Here is a 23,623-nt window from a genome sequence, read left to right on the forward strand (position 1 = left end):
TTGCTGAATCATCAACAGTTTCAAAGCTTATAGGCCTGCGGCATCGGCCGCTAGCACCGCAACGAGGCGCGCATGCCTTCTTACTTCGAAAGTTGTGTCCTACATCAAACGAAAAAATTCAAGGCGCACATTTTTCAAGTCCCTTTCAAGACTGGATGATGCTTTTCCTGGAGGTTTAGTGTATAAACTGGGATCGAAAGCTCAACACAATAACCAGTTTTGAAGGTAAACATTAGACAGAAGTCTGTCTGGTTGGGTAAGTAAACTGAGATAACTGATATTTATTCTCCAACCAAAGTTACGAAAACACGTAAAAACCCGACGTTTCGGAACCAGCTCGGAGCGTAGCCCATGCACATACACCGGGGGGAGAGTTCCGAGGGAACGGTTGATATTTTGAGTGGTCCTCTGTATGTGCCACGACTCCAGTAGCAACCTCCTCCTCCACTTGGTTTCCCTTTCGAGGATGGCGGTTCCGTTGAAGTCTATTCTGTGGTCGAACGTCTCCGCGTGCTCGGCGACGGCGCTGCGTTCTTTGTTGAGTTTACGGACGTCGTTGACGTGTTGCCTAATTCGTTCGGGGAAGTTTTTGGTCTCGCCGATGTATGACGAGGGGCAGTCGGCGCACGGTATTTTGTAAACGACGCCGGGCGCCCTGTCCTTTGTTGGTCGGTCTTTCGGGCGGGGAAGGAAGCGGCCCAGCGTGCATGAAGGCACGTGCGCGATGTGCACGCCTTTTCTAAAAATCCGGGCCAATGCCTCGCTGGCTCCCTGGACGTGTGGGACCGACACGCGTTTTGGAGAGCTGTTCGTCAATGCTGGCTGGGAGTCGCGTAACCTCTTTTGCTCTGCGCGGCGGGCGACGGATCGAATGAAATTTCTGGGATAACCGTTTTTTCTGAGGTCCGCAATTACGCGGGCCTCTTCTTTCCGGCGTTCCGTGTCAGTGGAACATATCTTTTTGGCTCTCTGAAGTAATGTGGACACAACGGAGGCCTTGTGGGTGGAGGGATGGGACGAATCGTATTGAAGGTATCGGCCGGTGTGCGTCGGCTTCCTGTAAACGGAGAACTCCAAGTCACTGCCCCTTCTTGCCACCTGGACGTCAAGAAAGGGGAGGGTGCGGTCGCGTTCACACTCGACCGTGAACTGTATGGCTGGGTGAACGGAATTTAGGTGCAGTCTGAAGTTTTCAATTTCAGATGTCTTCACGACACAAAAGCAATCGTCCACGTAGCGAAGAAAGAGCTTGGGTCGCGGCGAGAAGGAGCCAAGTGCTTCCCTTTCTATATGTTCCATGGTCAGGTTTGCCATTGTGACAGAGATGGAGGCTCCCATTGCGGTTCCACTGTTTTGCCTGAAGATTGTTCCTTTGTAGGAAAAATACGTGCTGGACAGGCAGAATTCCAGTAGGCGGCAGAGTTCGTCAATAGTGAGCGGGGTCCTTTGACTCAAGCCATCGTCACCCTCAAGAGCAGCACGGGCACAGGATACAGATAAGGGTACCGGCACATTGGTGAACAAAGATACGACGTCGAACGAGACCAGGCTCTCGTCTTCGTCGATGCTCACCTCTGACGCTAGCTGCACGAAGTGGCTGGAGTCGCGGACATGAGTTGGGGTCTTCCGGGTGAGAAGGGCGATGATTCGGTGCAGGAAGCTTGAAAGGGCTCGGCATGGAGAGGAAGTGAAGTCGACGATCGGTCGGAGGGGGGCGCCAGGCTTGTGAATTTTGGGTAGTCCGTAGAAACCCGGTGCGGAGCCGTTGCGGCAGATTAGACTTAGGTAGAGTGCTTTTAATTGTGGGTGGTGCTTGAAAATTTCGGAGAGTATATAGCTTGTTTAGCTGAGTCTGAGTTTGCTTCGTCGGATCCTTCTTTAGCTGCGTATATGCGTCACCCTCTAAAAGGGCCGAAACCTTCCGGTCATAGTCCCGGCTGTCCAACAGCACCGTTGAGTTGCCCTTGTCGGCGGGGAGGATGACAATGCTCTGATCTTGTCGGAGTTCCCGAAGGGCTTTGCACTCTTCTGCGGTCAAATTCTTTTTCCCTTGTGACGGCAATTTCGAAAGGATTCCAATTGATTTTAGTCTATAATTTCTTCTCTGGCGCTTGGCCTCACACTCTGGACGGCTTCCTCTACAGCTGCGACGACTTTCGATAAACGGGGCGTCGTTGACACGTTATACCCGTGTCCCTTTGCCAGAACAGACGTTTCCCGATTAGTGAGTGGGTGCGCGATGACAAATTGGTGACAAACCTGGGATTTGGGTTGCCTTGGGGCGAACCCCGGTCCAACAGGTGAGAAAGTTTCCTATCCTGCGTGGTCCGATGCCTGTCTGCAGACGACGCCGCCACGGAGTCCGCGAATGCGTCGATCGGAGGCATCAATCCAGGGATGCGGTGCTGAAGTTTACGCTTGGCGAAGAACAGGTCCAATTCCTTTGTTGATTTCGTGCAGGCGGGCGTTGACCAGCCGTTGTTCTGCTCTCATGACGATTTCCATACCTTCGGGGGTCGAGACAGGGCGTTTCAGGCGTAGGCTTTGAGGGACGACTTTCCTATCTTTGCAGGTGCGATTGAAGTCCAGATGAGTTTTGAAGACTGATATTCCCTCCTTGATGCGTATGTAGCGCTTGACTAGCTGCATGGTATCGCGGCCGAAGTCCTATTGAAGGTAAACATTAGACAGAAGTCTGTCTGGTTGGGTAAGTAAACTGAGATAACTGATATTTATTCTCCAACCAAAGTTACGAAAACACGTACAAACCCGACGTTTCGGAACCAGCTTGGTTCCTTCCTCAGGGGGGACTGCGGCGGCTTGGCAGCGGCCTCTTTAAGGCACTCTTGCGGCGGTTAACGACCCCACGCATTACCGCGGAGCGTAGCCAATGCGCATACACTGGGGGGAGGTTTCCGAGGGAACGGTTGATATTTTGAGTGGTCCTCTGTATGTGCCACGACTCCAGTAGCAACCTCCTCCTCCACTTGGTTTCACTTTCCAGGATGGCCGTTCCGTCGAAGTCTATTTTGTGGTCGAACGTCTCGGCGTGCTCGGCGACGGCGCTGCGTTCGTTGTGTAGTTTACGGACGTCGTTGACGTGTTGCCTAAAGAACGCAGCGCCGTCGCCGAGCACGCGGAGACGTTCGACCACAGAATATACTTCAACGGAACCGCCATCCTCGAAAGGGAAACCAAGTGGAGGAGGAGGTTGCTACTGGAGTCGTGGCACATACAGAGGACCACTCAAAATATCAACCGTTCCCTCGGAAACCTCCCCCCAGTGTATGCGCATTGGCTACGCTCCGCGGTAATGCGTGGGGTCGTTAACCGCCGCAAGAGTGCCTTAAAGAGGCCGCTGCCAAGCCGCCGCAGTCCCCCCTGAGGAAGGAACCGAGCTGGTTCCGAAACGTCGGGTTTTTACGTGTTTTCGTAACTTTGGTTGGAGAATAAATATGGCCGGCCCTACTGCGACCCTCGTGAAAATAGCGCTTAATAAATATCAGTTATCTCAATAACCAGTTTACACGGCCATAAAGAAAGGAGGTTCCCGAACTTTCGGATGCAGAAATTGTTTTGTTATGGGAAGTTTCTGGAGGCTGCTAAAATAAATCGCGTCGGTTCGAATTCTTGTAGTTACCTAAGCGCCACAGCACAGGTTCTAACTTGTAGAAAATTAGATTATGTGAGAAACCATGATGAAGTTGGGCGACCATATTTAGGGCAGTTTAAATGACGCGCGCTCGGATGTCATGCTCGTTCTTTGTGCACCGAGTGTGTTGTGTGCTCGTATCTTGCGCACAAATTATGCTGCTATACCTGACCCCTGTCGTTATAACTTTCATGCTTACGAAAGCAGGCCTGTGGAGATTTAGAGTAGAGCAAAACGGAAACAATTCGAAATGCCCGCTTTTAAATACGAGTGTGGCGTCCTCTACCTTGTGCTTTCTCGGTTGTTCGCACTCTGGCGCACTCAAGTTGTGGTTTCCCTTGGTTGTGGTTGGTTTCGAAACAACTGGAGCGCCTTGTCGGCCGGCGACCGCACGGACGCTTTTTCTCTCGGCAGCGCATGCGCCGGGCATTCATTGACTCGATTCATCTCATCTGCTGTTGACCCATTCCCGCGGCCCGTTCAGTGTAAGGCAGTCCACCTCCGTCGTCGCTCCTGGCTTTTATCGGCGCGAAACCAAGTAGCAGCGATGGAGCGCGGTAAGTTCGGCGGGGCGTGTCACGCAACGGGGGTGCTTCAGCAATTGTCCCCCATTTCCGACATCGTGTGCCTCCCGTCCGCCTTTTTTCTTTCTACGACGCGCTACGAAAGCTGTCGTCTGCTGTGTGCGCCAAAATAGGTTTTCCGGCGCGCGTAACACGATAGCGCGACTTTTTGGCATGCATATGACCCTGCCTATTCCAACGCCGGCCGTTACGTCATTTTGGGTCCTCTTTCGCTTAGCCTTGGCTCTTCGTGTTAGATCTCGTGCGGCATTTACCGATTATGCAAAAGTTGGAATGCATGTGTACAGTGCTTGCATAATTTTCTTTTACTTAGCATAATTTTCTTAGCGTAATAAGCTGCCTAAAAAAATACGCCCGGCTGCTCCTTTCTAGGGCTTTAATTTTCCCTGCCAGGACATTTGCATACTGTTCAATAAGACATAAATTTGAAGTGTGTAACGTATACAGGTTCTCACATTCAAAGATGCGTTTTCTTATTTATTTTGTTGGTAAGAAAGCGCCGCAGCTGTGCACTGTATACCTTTGCGGGCTTCTACGAGAGGTAAAAGGTATCTGGACGACCGCCAGGCGCTGCCAGTATTCCTGGTCAGAAGTATTTTCGTTTCGAGCTTCGCCGAGAGCACGCACGCCCGCTCTCGCGATTGTTTTGCTGCGGCGAAGCTTGTTGTCATTAGAAATTTTCTCTACACTTCAAACCAGCGCTTGGTTTTATTTTAACGCGGCGGTACTTAACGGGTGTATTGACAAAACTTCGTTCGAGATGGGCACCCGCCGTGGCAGCTTATAGCAGGTAAGGTGTCGCGCTGCTGAGCTCGAAGACGTGGATTCGATTCCCGGACATGGCGGCGCCATTCCATAATTAAATGCGAGAACACGCGTGTACTTAGTTTAAGTGCACATGAAAGAACCCCATGCGGTCAAAATTAATCCGGAGTACCTGCCTACCTACTACACCATGCTTCTTAATCATATCGAGGGCTTGGCGCGTAATTTATTATGCTTCAAGTTAATTTTTCATACGTACGTTTATAGGGTGTGTAAAAAAATTGTATAAATTCTGTGTTATATTCATTTCTTATTGCATAGTTTTTTTTTTTTTTTTCAAACAGTGCGCGTTATGTCGCCTTTGACGAATCTGAGTTACGACAGTTGTATTAGTTATTACGCCCGACAAATCCGCAATGCATATACACTGGGTGGTTTTTCTGGTATACGCTGGTTTAAGAAAAAAAATCTGAGCTTATATAAAGTTCGGTTGTATTTTGTCTCGGTTCCTTCTCAAAGAATGCGAAGCATCGGCTGTATGGAGCAGTTCAAACCTCCTCCGCTCACTTCATGCATGCGTGTCGCTTCCGTTTAGCGATACAACAGGCCCTCGAACGTATTCAGGCGAACAAAGGGCCCTCAGATATGTCGCAGAGCACGCCTCTACTTGCGGCGATATACCTGTCTCCTTCCACCAAGCGGCGGCTATATTTACACCCGCAGACGGTTCACTCTCCGAATTCTTCAGCCGACGTCGCGACGTCAGTGTGATGGACCCAGATTATCACGATGAAATGGTCGTCATAGTGGCAGGAGAGCCTTTCATTGTTCGTTTCGCTTTGTTAGATTATACTAATCATTAGGTATTTAACGAGGCCACAATATTAATTACCGACACAATTAATCGCGTTTGAAATACGCGCGCTAGTGTCAGTTGGTTTTGGTTTCGTTTACGACTGGCGGTATTAAAAAAAAAAAGGTAACTGCTTATAAATTACTAACGAAACTAAAATGGTTTAAGAGCACAGCATCTGCACAAGTTGGAAATGAACGAAATGCACATGTTGATTATTGGCGTCGAGCAAGGCCAGTGCCTCCACTGGCAAGGCCGCAACGGTAGCCATCCGTTAGCCGCTTGGCGCTGCCTCATTTGTATTTGTCTCAAAATAACGCTGGCATTCTCGTGTCGGTGGAGTACTAGCAGTACTAGCAGTACTTTTGTCGAACGAATGAAACAGTGGCGGCTGAACGTGTAATAAGTATACGAGTAACGTGAGCGTGAAGGAAAACGAGCATATATTCGACCTTGCGGCGTACAGGCAACGACCTTGGCGGGCTGTCACATCCTGTGCGGTCGCTTCACGGCATTGTCTAATAGAAAAAATAATAGGACTGCCGCCGTGACACGCCTACCCGGCGGCGATCAACGAACACCCCCGGCTTTAAGGGCAGTGTCGTTACCGGCCGGCGGTGCGGCGCCGATAACGTTGCTACGCTTGTGCGTGTGCACAGACACGCCTATTCTTGGTAGCGAGCCGCCGATGCCATGAACACGCTTAACATTTCCACCGATTTGACAGCCGCTGCCAGTTGTTCACCTATGAGATTCGACTCTGCCTGCTACGAACAAGAAAGCGGCGACGCCGGTGAGGGTGAGGACGAGTTGTTTGTACCCGCCTGATTTTGTCGTCCGGGCATCTATTCTGCATTCGGCAGTTTCTGGTTTGCGCGCGCTTCCGTTTGACCAGAGTCATTCTGGTTTGACCCTGGTAGGCGGAACGGGCGGATATCTGGCTTGCTAATTTAACCGTCCTGTGATGATTCTTCACGTAAGGAAAAGTAACGCGGGCAATTTTGCGAGTTCCCCGTCGAATGCATACATAGCGGAACTGAATCCGCTAGTTCAAAGCAGTGAGCGGTAATCGCCAGTCCGCGGCTTAATTATCTGTGGCGTATGCTCTCTTTATTGGTGTACGCGTTTGCTACTCGGTCAGTCGCGACGACATGTCACTCTGTTATCTATACTTTTAAATCCTACTTTGAACTTTTATTTCGTGGCAAGCTGCCCAATTAACATGTCAATTTTTGTCGCGTCAAATACCAAGAAGGGATGAGGAGTCGTCGAACAAGAAATGTCGATAGAGGCAGCATTTTGACAAGTCCCCTCGTCGCAAAGTTGTCACCAGGGGCATTTCTTGTTCAAGTTCTCGTCACTTCAAGCCTCAATCTCCCCCGAACTTCTGCATTATGGCTGTGTTCTAGTGCATGGCAAAACCAGATCCACTTTTAAAATATCGTGCCAGACTGTATTTCATATTAATCCTTCCATTCTCAACCACTAGCACAGTGGTAACAATATTCCTCAATTATCTGCTAACCACAGAAAACTGCCTTAGCATCCAGAAACTAATGCTGGCTAAAAATGTGATCCAAAATGTTCACCCCCAGAACTATAGTATTCTGCTGATGCTGCACTGTCTTGAAAATGTAGAGGGTAGCATCGTTATTGAAAGGGCCAGTATGCAATAACATTGCTATTTGACACATTTACTGGTTGGGGCTGTTTTCAGTCTACTTTAAGTAATGAAGCTTTGTGGAATTTTTCTAATGTGACCCTTGCCCACAGGACTTATAAAGAAATGCAACTGCACAGCAGACTATTCATTTCATATAGAAGTTGGAGCACAAAATCATTTAACAGTACAGGGGGTTAGCACAATCACTATTCTTGCATGAAGTCTGACATGTCTGTAATGCGTTAGTGTGTAGTCTATTGACTATCTAAAAAGTTCTAATGACTATAATCTGCATTAGTGTTGACATACTTCTTTTTTTTTTACTGATATGTCCCAAACTTTTAAATTCTGGAGAGAATACTGGCATGCCATAGAGTTCAATAAATAATATAATATGCTTTTTCTAAAGCTTACTTCAGTTTCATTTTTAGGTTATTTTGTCTTGATGTCATAACGCAGAATGTGGCCACATATGAGCAGGGGCCATATTCAGACTTGGCGATATTGCCATATCACTTTCAGTGTACATTGAGTGTCCAGTTGAGGAAAGGCGGGCAATTAGTCTCTTCAGTTATTGTACACATGAGATCGTACATTATGCAAAGAGACACTGTCACCGCAAGTGATAGTCCAGTCTCGGAATACGTCGCTAGGACATCACAAGGTCTTGACTCTTGCCCCAGCTCTTTCTAACAGAACTAAAGGGATCCATATAAAAGCAATGTTGAATTAAGATACCCTGAGGCTTACCATATTTTTTCTTCAGCTTAGAGATCACTTAATAAAAAGTAAAAATTTTAGTACTCTTTCAAGGGTAAGTCATCTGAAGAAGCAGTGTTCTATTGCCTCCTTCATGTCGGTCTTCCCATATGCTTATGTGCAGTGACCGATGAAGCATATGTCACGTTGGCAACGGACGACACCTACTCGCTGGGTGCTCTTGTGTTGGCTCACTCCCTCAAGAGGGTGCATACGTCACGGCAGCTGGTCATCCTCATCACCAGTTCAGTCACAACGCAGATGAGGTAAGGGCCAATCGGAAGTTTCTGGTCACTGCAGGTCAGAGGCCTCCACCAATGCTCTTCCCTTCTCTTTTGCATCTAAGCTACACTCACTTATTTCTGCAAGTAATTACCTTTTAATGCCTGCGACCATTGTTAATATTTTTCTTCCCCTAATTATGTTTTTATGGGTGTTTCCTGATGTTGCCTACAGGACCTGTCCTGCCTAAATTCACTGTTGGGATAAGGCTTATCCGGAGTATGCATCCATGTAAACAGGTTACTTGGTCAATATATGTATACATAGTTTTGTGTACTCATGATTGATTTCCTATATGCAGAGACTGTATTATAAAGTGCTTAAAGGGGAACTCCGGTGCATTTTCGACTATATTGAGATAATGCTGTTTTCAAATAGTATTTGCAGTCCTGTAATGGCTAGGGTGGTTCATTTTGCTAAGAGACTGGTCAAAAATTTTAAGTAAGCAATAAACGATGAATCAAGACCGAAACAGGGAGCTGCTCCGTGCTGGGTATGCGATGACATCACTAAATACGCTACGCACTGCCACGGTTGGCCAGGGTGTAAACATAGCACACATGCTTCTTCTCTCACGCAAAAAGCAAGCTGGCGATGTCATCCGACGTGGAATCAAGCTGTGCCAGCCCGTCTGAACTTACCAGTGACGAGTTCAGCCGTGATTGGAGCGTGCCTATTTGAACGTGCCTATTTGCACACTCCCGCACAAGTGATTATGTACTGTGGAGACCTCTTGTGGGCAGTAATTGCAGGATAAGAGATGCCTTGTAATTAGCTTGTGCGAATAGTGCATTTTAGGTTTGAAGCAAATACTTATTTGTTCAAATAATTTCGAATAGAATCTGAATCTGAGCGCGGAAGCATAGCCTCTTGATTATGACCCGCCGGCAATGAAGTAGCTGACGTGCCCCGCATTGATCTCCTCGTTGCTCACTATTGTGCGTGCTTACTGTAAGACCCAATGTCAATGAATACTAACACACTATGCAGCTAACAAAACCGAACTGTGCTCGCGTCGTTGTCGCCCCGTAGAAGAAAGCGTTCGCTGCATCCGTCTAGTGGGTGAGGCGGGGTTCGAAAAGAGTAGGCACGTTACATCACATATACAGGGTGGCCCGCATTTACGGGCATGATTCCAGAATTGGCTATCAATTTTTAAAATTCGTTTTCTAAAGAACTAAATGACTTACGGTTGTATAATTTGGCACATATCATCAGGGTACCAAAGAGAACATATGTTGAAGGTTTAATTGAAATTTATTCATATTGAAAAATCGCCGGAGTTCCCCTTTAAGGGATCAATGTTATATGAAGTATTTAAGACAAAAATTGCATTGAACATTTCTGGGATGTTAGTGAATTGATATGTTATGACAAAACTATCTTTTAATGTCAAATTGAACATAGAATGTATTACTTTTTATAAAAGGAGTGAATTATAATGCTTGCGTAGAGGTGAACAAGTGGTGCAAGGTGGGCTATTTGGTACATGTCTGAAGGAAGGGATTAACAACGCAAACATGGGCTGAAGAAAAGTTCTGTAGAGAACCATTGGATAAAAAAGGCTGTGTATTTGACACATTTAATACCATTTTCAGCTGGGTGCCTTGACAACTGAGCTAATAAAAAAGAAACAAATGCTTTATTCTAGTAGCTCAAATACCCTGAAATAGTATTAGCAGAATAATTTGGAACAGTCATAGGTTCCGTTCCAAGAAGTCTTGTAACTTATAAATAAAAAGCAAATAACATTCAAATAGGCATAGCAAATTCTCCTATGAAGTACAAATTGTATTTTTCAGGCTGTTCAGCTATTGTTTGATATTTTGAATATTTTTCACATTCCTAAGGTTCCTAAGCCTTAGCTGCATTATATCCATGATTAAAAGCATAATTTTACTCTTATTCGATGTGCCGAACCAGGTCACTGCTAAGCCAGGCCTTCGACCTTGTGGAGGAGGTGAACCTGTTGGATAGCAGAGATCCTGCGAACCTGGCCCTGCTCAATCGGCCAGAACTGGGTGTCACATTCACCAAGTTGCACTGTTGGAGGCTGGTGCAGTTCAAGAAATGCGTCTTCATGGACTCTGACACCCTGGTGAGCTGAAAAAAGGTTTTCCTGCACAAGTGATTATGTACTGTGGAGACCTCATGTGGGCAGTAATTGCAGGATAGGAGATGACTTGTAATTAGGCTTGTGCCATTAGTGCATTTTAGGTTCGAAGCAAATAGTGATTTGGTCAAATAATACTGAATCGAATTCGAATAGTATATATCGCATATTGTAAAGAAAAAATGAGCATATTTGTCATCACCCAACTAACCTGCACAATATTTTTTAAAATTGAAAGAAGGCATGTGCAAATGGCATTCTTTTTGGTTCAAAGGAAGTAAAAGCAACTTTGAATAGTAGCAGGATCTGGCTTTCGGTAGAATGCTAGTGATAACCTGTAAAATATGTTACGTTTTAAAATTTACTATACTTAGAGCATATAAGCCAGTATAACAAGCTTTTAAACTTGAAAAATGATGAATCGATGCGAGGGTAATTTGTACATTTAACCTTGAAGTGGGGCTTCACGGCAATGCGGAGTTTCCCTGGAAAGGTGTATTCATGGTATAGCACCCCTCCACCGCAGTGAAACCACCTTTACAGGGGAGTTACATGCGGAATAATATACACCTATTCGTTCATTTCGAATACTTCAAAATTTCCAATAGTTTAAATTCGAATCAAAGCAAATCCGAATACTGTGATATTCGTTCGAATATTCGAAGTGCTCGAATATTCGCACAAGCCTACTTGTAATGCATGTGAGGAAGCTGTGCGACACATCACAGTACTTACAGAAAGCTTGCTGCTTTTTACCCAGTTGGCAAATTGCGCACAGTAAAATGTTTCCATACATGTGACTGCGGACAAACCCTAGTGAAAGCTTGCATACATGTGGCGGGTGGTGGTTGAACTCCCGCCTCGAAATTTTTCAATTTTGGATGTGTATATATACACGCACACATACAAATGCACACATGAACATAAAGTATCGTTAAACCCCCCTCTCCCCTATAAAAAAAAAATCTGTCTACACTGGCTGGGAGGTACTGCTCAGCAGCGCTTGTGATAAAAGCATTCAAAAGTCGCTGAATCACGAAAAGGCACGATTTAAAAATGCCAATGCTTTGTCACAGTTACAGCAAGTCATAGCATTATAATAAAAAAAAGAACTTGGTGAATGGTGATTTAACCATGTGTTTAAGAAACTTCATCATAAAATTTAGATGTTTTTTAAAGTTTTGTCCCAGTGAAAAAAAAAACAAAACGCTGTTTTTTCTTCTTCCAGGGTTATAAGCCCTCTGCCCCAATGTCCTTTTCACTGAGTCACATTTTCCTGATTGACTCTAGAAATCATCATCCTTGATCTTACGTGACATTTTATTTGCTGTTGGATTCTTGCAGCTGAAGCAAGGAAACGACATACAGTCGAACCCACTTATAACGATCCCACATATAACGATCTATCGGTTATAACGACCATATTTGGGTGCACTTACGATTTTCCTATGCTAACCATTGAAGCTGCGTCCAGATATAGCGAACATTTTTCAAAGCCTCCTACTTTTACAACGAACACTTCAGACACGGTCGCGGTAAAAATATGGTGCATACGAAGCGAAAAAAAGTTAAAATATGCCTTCTAAAGCGTGACAGGGGCGCGCGCTCGCGCGTGCCCCGCTCCAGTTTACTCGCGACTAAGATAACCCTGATCGGTGAGCACCGCACGCAGATTTCAGACGCTGCGAGCGAGGTCGCTCACTTTTCAGGCATTTCTTCAGTGGTAGAATGGCAGACAGACAGACAATGAACTTTATTTGATCCTGAGGAGCTTTCGCGGGAACCCCTATCGGGGACCCGCGGAAGCCGCTGGCCGCGTCCAAGTCGGGGCTGGGACACCGTGATGTTCCGCCCTTTCTTGGGCCCTCTGGATTGCCTGGATTTGTGCCTGGAGCGATGGGCTCCGTAGTGCCTCTTCCCAGTCGGCTTCGCTGGATAGAGGGCCGTTAGGTAACGCGGGGCATTGCCAAAGCATGTGCGCTAAGGAACAATAACTCTCATTACAGTCCGGACAGCTTGAGTCAACGTCTGTGGAGATACGACTGAGAAAGCCGCGCGAGGGGAACGAGCCCGTCTGGAGCATTCTAAGTGTAATTGACTGAGACCTATCTAATTTCGGGTGAGGAAGAGGATAGGCCCTTCTACTAAGCCGATAGTGAGAGGTGATTTCATGAAACGTAAGAAGCGGATCGTTATGCTGGATTTCATCCTGACCCCATGAAGCATCCATGCCGCCGCGGCGCGTTAGATCTCGCGCACGGTCATGGGCAAGCTCGTTGAGGTTAGGTACGTGCTGATGAACGTCCGCACCCATATGGGCGGGAAACCAAGAGATGAAGTGAGTGCCAGGGTCTGTTCTTTTTTCTAGAATGGAGGCAGCCTCTCGCGCTAGGTTACCCGATTCAAAAGCTTTGATGGCCGCTCGTGAGTCTGTGAACACGTTGGTGCGCGAGCGGTCGGTCATGGCCAGGGCTATGGCGACCTGTTCTGCAACTGCGCTCGTAGCTAACCTGACCGAGGCTGAGGAGCGTAATTCCCCGTTGCCGTCAATGACTGCCAGCGCGAATGTGCTAGACTTGCCGTACTGAGCCGCATCGACAAAGACAGTCGATTCTCGATTCTCGGCGGCCTTCTGTAATATCGCCCGTGCTCGGCCTTTTCGCCTCCCTACATTGTATTGCGGGTGCATATTCCGAGGGAACGGGCTGACCACAAAGGTTTCCCGGACCTCCCTGGATAAGGTGATTTCCCGTTCAGCAAGCATTCTGGGAGCCATGCCAGCCTCGTCTAGGATGCGTTTCCCTGCCCTAGTTGACGACAGCCTGACCACCTGGGCGGTGACCTGCGCTTCGATCACTTCATCAATGTCGTTGTGCATGCCGAGTTGTCTTAATTTGTCAGAGCGTGTGGTTACCCCAGTACCTTTCTGATGCTCTTACGGATGAGAGTGTTTAGCTTATTTTTGTCCGTTCTAGTCCATTTAAGGGCCGATGCTACATAATTAATGTGGCTCATTAGGAAGGCATGATGGATCCGAAGTAGGTTGGCTTCACCTAGTCCCTTTCTGCGTAGGCATCATGAAGCCTTGCGGTCAGCTTTCGCACAGTAACCTTTCCTGACGCCGTTCTCTGCAGCTACGACCGCCTGCGATGAACCAAACAATGCCTTGGAACGCAAGAAGGCATAAATGCAATTGAAGTGATAACCGCGATAACTTTCCATCGCAAAAAGGTTCACTGCGTCCCTAAACTCGTCGACGCCACAATGTGCCGCGAAAAGTCGTCCGTCTTTCCGGTAACGGCAGAGACCGGTCGATCGGTGATAACGATTTCCGCGCGATTGCGGCGATGCCTTCGCGGATAAGCATCAGAAAAGAGCGAAGGCGAGGTGGCGGCCGTCGATGAACGTGCCATTATGCTTTATAGCCGACAACCTTATCACAGTCATCTGTAGATATCTGCTCGGCTGCGCGTGTGGCGTACTACGCCGTACACTGCGGATTGACGGCGGTACGAGCGCGCCATGCTGCCGTTCGCAAGTTCGCCGCCGCCGCGTCGTGCGAGACCGCTTTAAAGTGCACGTCGCTTTGTAGAAACGAAATTAGCTCGCTGTTGTTGAGCGGCGCGGGCACCAAGAAACGTCGATGCACTGACAGCGAGCGTATACTGCGTGTTAGACTAGGTGACAACTCAAGTGCGCCGCGCATCGTCGTGCAGGGCCGCGAGAGCATCGCGGAGACGTAGAGTGCGCGTTGCTTGGAAAATACTTGTTTTCGCCGCGTTGAACGAAGAGGCTAGTCGCCGCACCCGTGCACGGTCCGGAGTGAAGCAAGCACGAAGAGCGTACAAACGCGCGCATACGGCATACAGCAAGCGGCCCGGCAGTGACTCCGCGACCCGAGTAGGCGACGCGCTGCACGCAACTAGCCAGGGATGATCGGCTCCACGTCGCGGTACCGCGCTTCGGTGAAACGGTGTCGGCTCATTGCAAAGGCGGTTAATTCACTCGTGAGCACGCAGCGGGCGTCGCTTCATGACGCGAAAAGGCTTAGCTTGTCACGGAAGGGTTTGTTAGCACTTAACAAAAGTGCAAAAAAAAAAAAAAAAACCGGCTTGGCCGCTAAGCGCACGTTTTTAAGGGCGAGACCATATACAACGAACTACTGATATAACGACCACTTTTCGCGACACTTTCGAGTTCGTTATAAACGGGTTCGACTGTATTATGCAAGGTGCCTGCTGACCTTTCCCTTCCCCTCAATCCCATGAGTTTTTCAAAATTTCAACCCCTCCCTGAGAAATCCTGGTGTGCTGCTGAATGGAAGGAAAGTGCAGTTAAAGAATGCAGAGAATTCGGTGGTGTGATGAAATGGGAAATTTGCAGACATGGCTCAGAATCAGCTAGCATGAGAAATGGACATCAGTAAGATAGGTCTTCGTACTGCTGATATAAAAATATAGGCTGATAATGGTTAGGCTTAAATATATCGTGCAGAGCATAAGCATTAGTGCAGTACTTGTTTTTCTGTAGAATCTGCCGCAAATATGTGGGCCTTATTTTCCAGCTGCAATGTTCTATTTTTTTCCCTGTCCAGGTCCTCCAAAACTGTGATGAGCTATTTTCCAAGGAAGAGCTCTCTGCCGTACCAGACGTTGGCTGGCCTGACTGCTTCAACTCTGGTGTTTTTGTTTTTGTCCCCTCTGAGTCCACCTACAATGCCCTCATCAAGTTTGCTGGGGAACATGGCAGCTTTGATGGCAAGTGATTGCTTTTTCTGGAACTGCTCGATTTTGCCTTGTAGGATCTGAAGTGCTCCTAGCAACAAAGGGACAATGACACACAGGGAGCACACAAAGGCCATTTGTAGCACCTTCTATACAATAAGCTAGCCAGCTGAACTAAAGGATAATCTAACTAAATAAGGAATAAATATATAAGGAATAATAATTAAGGAATAAATAAGCAACTAAAGGGAAATTGAAGAAACCAGGAATATGTGTATTGTTTAACAGAAGTTCCGTTAATAAAGAAAGGTGTGTAGGGATGCAGCATTTGAGTACAAAACCAACCTAATTGGAGGCCATTGTTCCACTTAAGCGGCACTTCCACTTACATTATTTCCATTTACCGATGTTCTACTGTACAGAAGATGTATTGCACAGATAGAAAGTATTTAGAATTGAAGTTTGACTCTCCGTGCATAGATTTCAAGCCAGTGGGGCATACTTATGCAAGACACTGACACCCAAGTCATTTGCAGGTTTTCAAACCTTTCCACATTTAATCATGTATGCTCGAAAGTGCTCCACTGTCATTTATACCATCAAGCATGCCTGTGCCATGCTGTTCCGAAAAAACTTTGTGGCAGGAAATGACCAGACACGCCTCCCCCCCCCATGCATTTTATTTATCAGACTTTATGCTGACCCATAATTCTGTTTTTATGCATGCAAAAGACTAATAGGAGAGATCATTGTGAAAGAATATTATGCTTTTTTGCATTTTAGGTGGTGACCAAGGCCTGCTGAATCTGTACTTTCACGACTGGGCAACAAAGGACATCACTAAACATCTTTCCTTTATTTATAACATGAACTCGAATGTGTCCTACACCTACTTGCCTGCATACAAACAGTGAGTACACATTTGCTTACAGCAACTCTGCTGAAATGCATCATTGTTGTAATACTATAGAAAAACTTGTGGGTTGCATACACGGAAGGATGGACAGATTAATGCAGCAATGCCTTTTCATTGCTGTTTATGCCCATTGGGTTCTTTTTGATAGTTAACACAAATACCAGACTTTAATTTCAGTGTACCGGCATTCATGTGCTGCTCATAAAGTTCTACTACAACTTTCAGTGTGCATGCGTCCCCGCTCACAGGTCTCAAATTTTGTCCTTAAATTTGTACATGAAGTTTGTACATGCTGTTGCTCATGTTGTACAGACCTTAGGTTATGAGCTGCAAACTGAAGTGACTGGTGTGTGATACTGCTTGTTGTTTTTTCACGTAATTTGTGTGCTACACAGAAGGCATACAAAATTGAATATAGATTTGATTTTGGCTATGGCAGCCACATTTACACTGGGGTCAAATGAAGAAAAATCTTGTGTACTGAGACTTAAGTGGTAAAAATTATCTGAGACCCCCACTATAACGTGCCTCATAACTGTAGCATATATCTGGTTTTGTCATGTAGACCCCCCAGATTCAGTTCTTTGCAATGCAGAAAAGATTGCAAGGTCTTTTCATGCAGATTTGGCCAGGATGTAAAAATTGTCCACTTCCTGGGCCCGGTGAAGCCATGGCACCATGCATTCAACCTCCTGACTGGCCAAGTGCAGCCACACGGCAGTAGCCAGCACATGTTTGACCATCTGCAGTTCTGGTGGGAACTCTTCATGACGCACGTCCAACCCAAGCTATTCCCAGAATGTGTAAGTGTAAACTTCCTCAGTGATCACTGAAAAAAAAAATCTTTGTAGAAGTCTTTTATATTGTAGCTAGTCTGTCTTGTGATCGCGTTGGTTGTTGTAAAATGACAACTTACTAGTAGCTATGTATTTGTAGTGCAGTTATCACGTCATACAAACTGACTGATGCCGCTGCCACTATAGATCAGCAGAACTTTTTTGACAAAGGAGATTACCAGGAAGTCGGCATTCTCACATTCTGATTTGTTTTTGCATGCCAGCCAGGTAAAAGTTCACTTTTTCTCTTATGCATCTACTTTAAGTAGGAAGACTTATACATATCTAGGCATTAGATACAGTAATCCCTCAACTCGAAGCCGTCAAATCCGGGGAAAATTTCGAGCTAAGCGGTATTTCGAGTTAAGCAAAATGCCGAAAATGTTTGCCGTCACTGTAAAAGAAAAGCCAGTGCTGCCAGGAAAAGCTCCACTGCACGAGACAGCTACCGTAGTAAAGGCACAAGAATTCGGAGGGGAAAAAAAATTTATTACCGAGGACCAAAAAACTGCGTGATGTTCGCCTGTTTCGTGTTCGCGTTCGAGAAAGGCGTTCTCCAGTTGCTCAACACATCGCATGAGCTGTTGGTCGCCACCGCTGCATTCGACCTTGTTACGGAGCAAGCGCAGCACGTTACGTGTTTCTGTCGTCGTAGGCATTTCTCGAGGCTCTTCCTCGTCTGCATGGTCATCTGCATCGTTCATGGCCATCTCAACGATTTCGGCGCCGACAGCATTCCGGTAACGGGGAGGTCCGCTTCGTAGAGCGCATACTCCTCAAAGGCGATCTCGCCATCTTAAGTATCGCTCACGCAGCCAGTTGCCGTGCGCACTTCATTGCACAACTCATCACAGCAGCTGAATTCTGCGCCAATGTCTTCTTCGATCGATTCCGGGGCGCGAGAAAACCCTGCATGTGCAAAGCAGTTAGCAGTCAGTGCTGCTTCGACGTCCGGGAATTTGGACGCTTCAATGCGCTTCCGCTTGCTTGAGAAGCTTTGCTCGAAGCCTTCCAAAACCTTTTGTTTGTTCTTAAGCACTGTCGAGAGGGCTGACAAAGGGATGCCGAATTCTTTGGCGATGCACGACTTGCTTCGACCTGCTTTTTCGACTTCCTTGATTAGTGCGACTTTTCTCTCCAACATCGGAGATTTGCACTGCTTTGGGTGGGACATCTTGGTTGATATTCGGAAGCGTCCGTTGCACAGACCACTCACTACTCAGCAAAACTGAACTCAAGATGCGTCGTGCGCAGATCGCGAGGAAAACAAAGAATACCAGCTCGCACATGCAAGGGCTAGGTTGCGTACTGACGAGCGCACGCTTCACACACCGCCCACCACGCATAAGTCGCGCGCGGGTGCACACACGTGATCACTCCCACAGTTACTTGACAAGGCTGATAGGAAACGGTTGCGTCCGCGGGAATTTCAAATTCGCCCTTCACGACCGCGTTCGGCACGTATAGTAAGAGCTAAGCATTCGCACGGAGCCCTCGTTTCGTGTTGGGAGTGGACTTTGCCTTCTGCCCTCCCGGTCAATATTTCGAGATATCCGCTGTTCCCTCCGGAAAACGTTTCGAGATAAGAGAGGGCAAATACATAGCACCTATGGGAGGTTAATGCACGGCGAAAAAAAGTTTCGACTTAACCGAGATTTCGAGATATGCGAGTTCGAGTTAACGAGGGTTTACTGTACTTGAATGTGCATATTTTCCATCGCCATCAGAATATTTGTCCACTGGAAGAAAAAAAAGAAACTGCTCCCAGAAATCAGATTTGAGCTGAATGTGCACTATTACTGCAAATTGGGAGCAAAATTCAAGAGAGGTTGTACACATTTTACTGCAGTATAATTGTGTAATGGAAAATAAGTTTCAAATGTTCCTGCGATGAAATTTCTAGAAATGCAGTGAAAATATCCCAGGCATTGTCCTAGTAATGTTGCATAACTGAATACTTAATTCTGGCAGTTACCATGATTGATCCTGTCCTTAAAGGGACACTAAAGAGCAAAACGATTTTTCTCATATTAGTAAAGTACTCTTTCACGATACCAAAAACACCACGCTTGCTGCGAGAAGGCTCTTAGTAAGCGAGAAAATACTCAAAAACAAAATGTGGGTGGCGATGCCACCTTGAAGTTTCTGCACCATTCGCTGTGATGTCACATGTTTTGATGGTGCCTACTAGGGACTACGTAGTTCCTAATCGGTAAAAATGTAGTTGTACATTGTTCTCTGAGGGGGCCATAGACTTAACATATCAAGTTTGGGGTAATTTTGTTGAGCCAATGGCGCCAAAATACGATAAATACACTTTGAAATCCGTGAGGTCACGCGGGGAGATTTCGGCGCGAAATTTAAAAATGAAACTTTGAACTTGATTTTCTCCTCTATTAATAAACCTGTGATGGCAAAATTAACGACATTAGAGTTCTAAGAGCACAATTTATCGATCTAGGCTGATTCATTGTTTCTCTTTGGTGTCCCTTTAACAGTGAATACCTGTATGTTTCATAGAAGGGTAGTGGGCTGGGCTAGTTGGTTTTCTAACCCTCTGTTCCTGTATAGAGCTAAAGGTGCACGTGTTACGTCTAGGCTTGTGCGAATATTCGGGCAGTTCGAATATTTGAACGAATATTACAGTATTCGAATTCGCTTTGAAATGAATTTAAAATATTTTAAATTTCAAAGTACTGTTAGAAATTAACGAATAGACATATATAAGTCGCATGTAACCCCCTGTAAAGGTGGTTTCACTGCAGTGGAGGGGTGCTCTACCACCATGAATACACCTATCCAGGGGAAATTCGCACTGCCTTGAAGCCCCACTTCAAGATTAAATGAACACATTACCCTCACATCGATTCATCATTTTTTAAGTTTAAAAACTCATTATACCGGCTTGTATGCTCTCAGTATAGTAAATTTTAAAACTTAACATATTTTGCAGGTTATCACTTGCATTCTACAGAAAGTCAAATCCTGCTACAATTCAAAGTTGCTTCCACTTCCCTTTGAACGAAAAAGAATGACATTTGCACATGCCTTGTTTCAATTTTAAAAAATATTGTGCAGGTTAGTTGGGTCATGACAGATGTGCTCATCTTTCTTTATAATATGTGATATATACTATTTGAATTCGATTCGAAATTATTCGACCAAATCACTATTTGCTTCGAATTTGCTTCGAACCTAAAATATACTATTCGCACAAGCCTAGTTAAATCAGCTGATGCCTCAGGTAGTGCTGTGCCATTGTGTTCCTTTAGCCGTGTAATACTCTGCTTATGGTGTCCTCCATACAGGCAACCCTGGTTCATGAGCGTCGGCAGGATTTTGTCTTGGGGGGTGCAAGCCTGTGTTGCATCGCGGCTGGGAGAGGGGGAGAGCGCTGGTGTAGCTTGGGTGGGGGCAAGTGCTGGTGTGGCTTGAGGGGGGCAAGTACCCCTTTTGCACCCCCCTACCGACGCCCATGCCCTGGTTCACATTGCCTCTAATATTTCATGAGTATGAAATGTTCTCTAGCAGTTGTCTGTTGTGTGACTATGCACTTGACATGAAAAAATAGTGAGGCACTGCACTATGTAACTAGCCTTACAAGTTCTTATCCAGTAAAACAGTCTCTCCTTAACTTCTCAGGCTGGCCTTGCTGGTGAGATGTCCAAGCTGACAATCAAGACTGCGGAAGAGCTGCGGCGCACTCCTACCGACCAGACAGTCTACGGAGGCTCCGAAGCACGGCAGTATGCCTGGGAGCGGGGCCAGATTGACTACATGGGCGAGGATGCATTCGCCAACATCCAGAAAAAGCTGGACTCAGCCATGACGACACCGGCCGAACCTGCCATCACTGAGAGTACCCACCAGGAAAAGAAGGCTGGCGACAAGCAGGTGTCGGGCACCAAAACACCACCATCTGTGAAATCCAAGAAACAGTCGAAGAAGTGAACGTGCCACACCTGTCTGGGGGTGCATACTGGAAATTAACAGGGATGTGGGCATACTTAAACTGAAGGAAAGGGTGCGAGGCATCAGTTTATTTTCTCAGTGTGCAATATTGCTGCATGCGCATTGTTGTGCTCATTGATGGCCTTCAAACATCACGTCTTTTTCTGTTTTATAGCGTAGTGTGTTTGTTTGCCTGAACTGTTTTCTTTTTGTGCCAAACCACTAGTGACTAATGCTCTCATTTTTAGCTCCATAGGAGCCCTTTCTCTTTTTATGTATTTCATGCAGCAGAAGCACCCATTTTTTTTCCCCCCTAGTACATCACCAGAATCTTTTGCCATAGGAGATGTTGCTGTGTACAGGCAATTTTTGCTACTCACACATGTATAGTTTTTTACAAATTTGAGGTTTTGTTTTGTTGCAGAGCTGGCCTTTTGAGCTCTCGCCTATGTGCACTTTTTGAAGCTGGCATCTTTGACTGACTTTACTATTGCTTCCTTTTAGGCTGTTGAAATGTGGCAAAATGGAAATATATATTATACACTCATGTTCTACAAGTGTCGCCTGTCTTCCTTTTTTTAATCCCACTTCACCATGGCTTCACCCTTGTCCTCAACTGAGCACCTTCAAAACAAGTTTGCTCCTTACGTCGATCTCCTGTATGCATTAGAAATTTATACAGCAACAAATTGTGTGCATCCACATAGGTATGCAAATTTTGCATAAATTATGCAGGTTAATGATGTTTGGGGTTCTGAAGAGCACTGACAAATAGATTGAGGAGAGAAATTGAGGAGATCGAGGAGACAAATGATTGAGGAGACTGTACGTGATATAGTGGTAATGGCATGGCAGGTTTTGCTTACTCCAGCAAAATCGTGAACTTGTTACCAGCATGGATGCCAAGGTGGCACTTTAATGTTTATGTAGTGTTAAAAACTGCCATGGAAGAACTGGGAAATTTGGGTAGAAAAAGGGCGTGCAGATTGGCCATACTTCAGTGCAGTTTCAGCACTTCCCCTCCCCCCCCCCCTTCTTTTGGCTGTGCCCGAAAGAAAATGAGCTTCCCATTGGGTGCATGCAAAAATGAAAATGAAGCAATGACTTCTTGCAGGGGCCTGCCATTGGTCCCTGGCTTTCCAGGGTAAAGGTGGGACATAATCAGTGCATTGAATGCAACATCAGGGGTCCTTGAACGCCATTATCGTGAAAAAACATGCATAGCTGTAGCCCTGCACATTAAAAAAACGCTAATGTCTGACTGAGTAAAGGCAGGGGGCAGAACTGGTGCCCCTCGTTTGATGAATAGGGAAGGTTGGTGCCCCCTCTCCCACTGCCCACCCTTGTGTGCACGCCTATGCCCATTTGTCTTGATGCTAGTCGCCATTGGCAAAGGGGTGGATGTGCTCAAGGTGCTTAAAAGAGCAAGGCTAAGTCCAAATACTTTCCCAAGCTGGCTACCCAGAAGCCATTATTACAATAGCTAGCTTGAAGTGCCTCGAGGCCATCAAGGTAGGAGTGGAGTGTGCATCAAAGGAGAGGGTAGTGAACAGTAACTAACATGCAGTAATACTCATGGGCGCTTGAACAGTCTAAAGAAAGTGGCAACCCACCATAATATTTGTCATATTTATGGCTAAGAATAAGCTAGGCGCTATTTATACAGCTGTGCAGAAGTGTATGTACAGGAAACGGATGCCGAAACAAGCTCAGTGTACAACTAGACATGGCATAAGCTTTGTTTCTTGTGCCTGTGGTGTTGTGTACCACATTCATTTTTCATGTGGATGAAAGTACATTACACAGACAGGCCGTTGTCTAAATATCAGACTTCGAGAGCATCGCAGCTCCACCAAAAGACCACGATGTTCACAATTTGCCATACACTGCCGACAATGCAGATGCGAACCATTCTGCAAGGCACAGCAGTCCTGTTCTGGCACTGAGATAAGAGAACTAGGGAAGTGGTACATATAGGCTTTTTGCATAAAAAAAATGCTTCCATGTGTGTCTGTCTTGTGAAATAGCATATCTTTAAGTAGGGTTGCCACCTGCCCGGTTTTAGATGGGCGCGGCCAGTTTTTTAGACAGCGGGCCGGTTGCTGGTCCACACCTAAGACTGGTCCCCATTGGCAGTTTTTTTTGTCATAATATCGCACTTATTTATTTATTTGATAGGGAGTTTTTGAAGTGTCAGTTCAACAACTACTATGGTAAATATTTATCGTTAATCACAAAAACTCTTACGCTATTATAGTCAACTCCTTTTTAAGATTCCTTCAAGTGTAGTGATCATTGGAATGGAGCATATTATTGCGCGTGTATGTGTATATATGAATATCTGATATTTTTTGTGGCATATATGCACTGTATACATTTTAACGTTCTTTTGTGTCTACAATGTCAGTGGCCTGGTGAATTCAGACACAAAGAAGAGCTTTTTATCATTATTAATTAGACTACTTGGTTAGCTCAGTGTTATGTTTTTGTGTACATGTACATTAAGTTTATTTCGCTCAAGGAAA

The 23,623-nt window shown here is 46.0% G+C and overlaps 1 protein-coding gene across 2 annotated transcripts; it reads left to right on the forward strand.

The window, feature by feature from the left end:
- The first annotated feature begins 4,012 nt into the window (after positions 1-4,012).
- On the forward strand, positions 4,013-21,655 carry LOC119388192 (glycogenin-1). 2 transcript variants are annotated; one of them, XM_037655846.2, is made up of 7 exons: positions 4,013-4,209; positions 8,401-8,542; positions 10,482-10,656; positions 15,266-15,428; positions 16,179-16,305; positions 16,934-17,114; positions 20,790-21,655. In XM_037655846.2, exons 1-7 carry the CDS (start codon positions 4,200-4,202, stop codon positions 21,096-21,098), a joined length of 1,107 nt encoding a protein of 368 aa, XP_037511774.1. In that variant the 5' UTR covers positions 4,013-4,199; the 3' UTR covers positions 21,099-21,655. The 2 variants fall into 2 exon arrangements, with proteins under 2 accessions (XP_037511774.1, XP_037511773.1); XM_037655845.2 differs by lacking the exon at positions 4,013-4,209 and adding an exon at positions 6,281-6,653.
- Positions 21,656-23,623: the final 1,968 nt, after the last annotated feature.

Source organism: Rhipicephalus sanguineus, chromosome 3 (assembly GCF_013339695.2).
Source record: "Rhipicephalus sanguineus isolate Rsan-2018 chromosome 3, BIME_Rsan_1.4, whole genome shotgun sequence".
NCBI classification, from domain to species: domain Eukaryota; kingdom Metazoa; phylum Arthropoda; class Arachnida; order Ixodida; family Ixodidae; genus Rhipicephalus; species Rhipicephalus sanguineus.